This window comes from Lynx canadensis, chromosome X (genome assembly GCF_007474595.2).
Source record: "Lynx canadensis isolate LIC74 chromosome X, mLynCan4.pri.v2, whole genome shotgun sequence".
Taxonomy (NCBI): Eukaryota; Metazoa; Chordata; class Mammalia; order Carnivora; family Felidae; genus Lynx; species Lynx canadensis.
This window is the reverse complement of record NC_044321.2, coordinates 23,079,420-23,083,056: the sequence shown is the minus strand read 5'-3', so window position 1 is coordinate 23,083,056 and position 3,637 is coordinate 23,079,420. Positions and strand designations below refer to the sequence as shown.

The following is a 3,637-nucleotide window of genomic DNA, read 5'->3' as shown; positions in this document are numbered from 1 at the left end:
TCTTGTTTTTGGCTTACATATATCTTGTAAGTAGGAATGGTAGGATATATCTAACTTAAGGAAGACTCGGGCATAGTGTCTGGCATGTATTATATTTTGATAAATTTTAGTTATTACTGCTACTATCATTTTTACCCTAAAACCTACCGCCCTCCCTTCTGAGATTTTTTTTTAGTCCAGGAAATTTCGGTGAATTCATACCCCTCTAGGACATGGCACAAGAAAACAGCCAATATGATGCTAAGCAAGTTAAACTAAGTTGCTTGCTGTATAACTTTTTTGAGGCTATGTTATTTATTGTTGTTGTGGGAAAATCTTGCTCAGTTTTATGCATATCAAACCTCCTGGAATTTGTATTAAAGTCTGTTTCCATCTCTTCCTTCCCTCTGGACTTCCATCTGAATGAAACACTTTTATTTGCAATTATTTCACCCCGATCACAAATATAATTCTAGCTTAGAGTTTACCAAATTACATTTCAGATAACTTAATTAAAATGCCCATTTAGGCCACCTGGGTGGATCAGTAGTTAAGCATCTGACTTCGGCTCAGGTCATGATCTCACAGTTCATGAGTTTGAGTCCCTCATAGGGTGAGCTTGTGCCCTGCTTTGTGAGCACAAACCCCACTTCAGGTGAGCACGAGCCCCAAATCTGGTGAGCATGAGCCCTGCTGCTCTCTCTCTCTCTCTCTGTCTGTCTCTCTCTGTCTCTCTCTCTGTCTCTCTCTCTCTCTCTCTCCCTCCCTCCCTCTCTCTCTGCCCCTTGCTCGCTTGTGTCCTCTCTCTCTGTCAAAAAAAAAAAAAAAATGCTCATGTAGTGGATGGGCTTTGCCTCTTCCATCCCAGGGCAAAGATCGCCAGCACAGCAACTTCTGAGCATTCTACCTCCTGTGAGTATCACAGCCACTCTTTTAATATGACATGCACAAATTGCCTATTCTGTGCACTGTGTTCTGCACAGGGACAAGACCATAGCACCTCTTCTATTCCTGGCCCAGGTGAAGATTTCTCTCTGCTTTATCTATGATCTTTAAATATTAAAAACACTTTTCTATTCCAGGCTTTGGTCTCATTGTGAGACACATCATTTGAGGTTTTGGACCCTGCTCAGTACTCAGACAAACTCGTCTGACCCACCACGCAGCTTAGTTCAAAGTACCTCACCCTGAAGGACTTTCAGTTTCCCAAGGTCTCAAACCCCCTTGCCACAGGGCTTTTACACCTGACTGCTCACACCTAAAACCTCCGTGTCCTCACACCATCTTTTGATTTGTGTTTTTTGTCATAGGGAGTATCTTACAATATTCCTTGTATCATAGCTGCTCTGAGACTTCAGAATTCTGTGGGCAGGGATAGTTCTTGTTCATGTTAGCATTTCCAGTACTAACATGGAGCTTTGCAAAGAGTAGATGCTCAATTATTGTTGGAGAAAAGAAAATGGGCCACTGAGAAACAGGTACCATTTATTACAACATAGGGCACCTAGATGTATCAGTAGGTTAAGTGTCTGACTTTGACTCAGGTCATGATCTTGCAGTTCATGGATTTGAGCCCCACGTCAGGCTCTATGCTGACAGCTCAGGGCCTGGAGCCTGCTTTGGATTCCGTCTCCCTCTCTCTGCCCCTCCCCCCTCACATTCTGTCTCTCTCTCTCTCTCTCAAAAGTAAATACATATTTTAAAAATTTAAAGAATTTATCGCAATATAATTATTTATCCTTCATTCTTGAATAAACTAAATATATCCAGTTGTGTGTATATGTGTGTGTGTGTGTGTATATATATATATATATATATATGTATATAGTTACAAAACAAGACTAAAAGTGATAAATGAAACTAAGAATTTATCATTTTTTATCTATCTCTCCATTTCTGGACCCCAAGTATTACACTAGTGAGTTTTTCACACTTGCAAGGAAATGCCTCATCTACTGCCACGTTATCTTGTTCCAGATTACTAAATAAGATGGAAGTTTTCCAATTTTACAAAATAATAAAACTCTTACTCTTGAGTCTCATCCACACCAATAAATATTTGAGCAGTATCATTCATAAATTTGGATTATGAAGCTACTTAAGCCTTCTATTAAAAGGAACAATATTTTACAAAATTATCCAGGTTACCACAGAACAGAAACAACAAATACATTGTACACTGTGTTTTCTCCAGCCCCACCCTGATCCTCTACTCCTTAAAATATAGACTTCTCTTTTTAACAACAAAGTAAAGAATCTGCCTCAGACTTTATTAGGGGTGGGGGGAGCTGCTGGCATGGCCTTGGTGCACACACTGGTTTTGGCCCTGGAGCGGGCACTGGTCGTGGCCTTGGAATGTGCACTGGTCACGGCCCTGGCACGTGCACTGGTCATGGCCCTGGCACGTGCACTGGCCATGGCAGCAGTATGAGCCCTGGCTGCGGCTCGGGCTCGGGCTCGCTCTTCTTCATCTCTCAAAGCCTCTTCATACCAGGCTGGGAAAGCACTGGGGACGGTATCGTGAACTTTGGCTAGAAACTCCAGGACTCTCATCTTGCTGGTCTCGGCGTGGGCTCTGGGGCCCCACAGGAACTCATAGCATGGAGGGTCGCTGTTGGGCACCTGCCGGTACTCCAGGTACTTTTCTTTCACAAAATCCTTGGTGATGAGCTTCCTGGGCTCCCCAAAGATGAAGTGCTGCCTCCCCTCGTATAACCCCATCACATTCAATGTTTGCCAGACTTGTTCCTCCATGGCACGGTTGCGATTTGTGAAGATCACACCCAGAATAGTCATCAGCAAGCCTGTTTTGGGCACACCACCGTGATCACTCGGTACTGCATCATAACTTGGTTCCAGTTTGTTCACAAGGACATAGATGTGCCGGTTGGGATCTGCTTCCTTCAAGTCAAGACCAAAAACCAGCTCCAAGTGGTCAGAGGCTCTCTTGAGGATCTCATGGAACTGGTTCCTATACATTTGGATTACATTTCTCAGGATTCCCGCCTTGGTAATGAGCTCTTTCTTTTGATATTTGCGCAGCAGATAGTGCACTAGCAAAACCACCTTCTCATCTAGCAGGTCTCTCTGAAAGGGCAGAGCGGTGGGCTGGACCTGAGAGGATCTTGGCCTTTCCTCCCCTCGGTTGTTGGCAGCTTCATTCGATTTTGTGTATGAAACAGCCACAGGAGTAGTGGTGGTGGCTGTGGCTCTCTGACGCTCCTGGGGAGCACGATATGACCCAGCAGTAGGTGAGCTGTTGAAATGAGGACAGCAAAGGGAGGGGAAAACTTCTCCCACTGCTGTAGTGGCCTGAGCACTCACCAGATCCTGGGGCTTTTCTGGAGCCTGGCGGCGGCGTTTCTCACGGGCACGGAGCTTACTCTTCTGACCCCGGGGCATGATGATTTTTGATAAGAGCAGGAGACAAATGGGCAGATGACTCAGTGATCTGAAAGGGAAAGAATGACATTGTAGGGCCACTTCAACAAAGAAATACAGCCTTGGCTTTATTGAAGGCTAACTCTGCAGGTTTCCTTGAGGGCGCTGCTCGAGGAACCCACAAGGCTCCTATTCTTTGATTGCCTCTGCCCTGAGGACCCTGTGGACCTTAGCTCCTACCTACAGATCTATCTGGAGCTCACTGGGGCTTAGAGCA

The 3,637-nt window shown here is 44.9% G+C and overlaps 1 protein-coding gene across 1 annotated transcript; it reads right to left on the bottom strand.

Annotated features, from left to right (window-relative positions):
• Positions 1-2,241: 2,241 nt before the first annotated feature.
• LOC115507598 (melanoma-associated antigen B10-like) lies at positions 2,242-3,381 on the bottom strand. Its single transcript, XM_030306027.1, has one exon. It carries the CDS (start codon positions 3,379-3,381, stop codon positions 2,242-2,244), a length of 1,140 nt encoding a protein of 379 aa, XP_030161887.1.
• Positions 3,382-3,637: the final 256 nt, after the last annotated feature.

Bases quoted from the DNA above. Each gene is read 5' to 3' on its own strand.
- LOC115507598 (XM_030306027.1), bottom strand. From the start codon at position 3,381: ATGCCCCGGGGTCAGAAGAGTAAGCTCCGTGCCCGTGAGAAACGCCGC.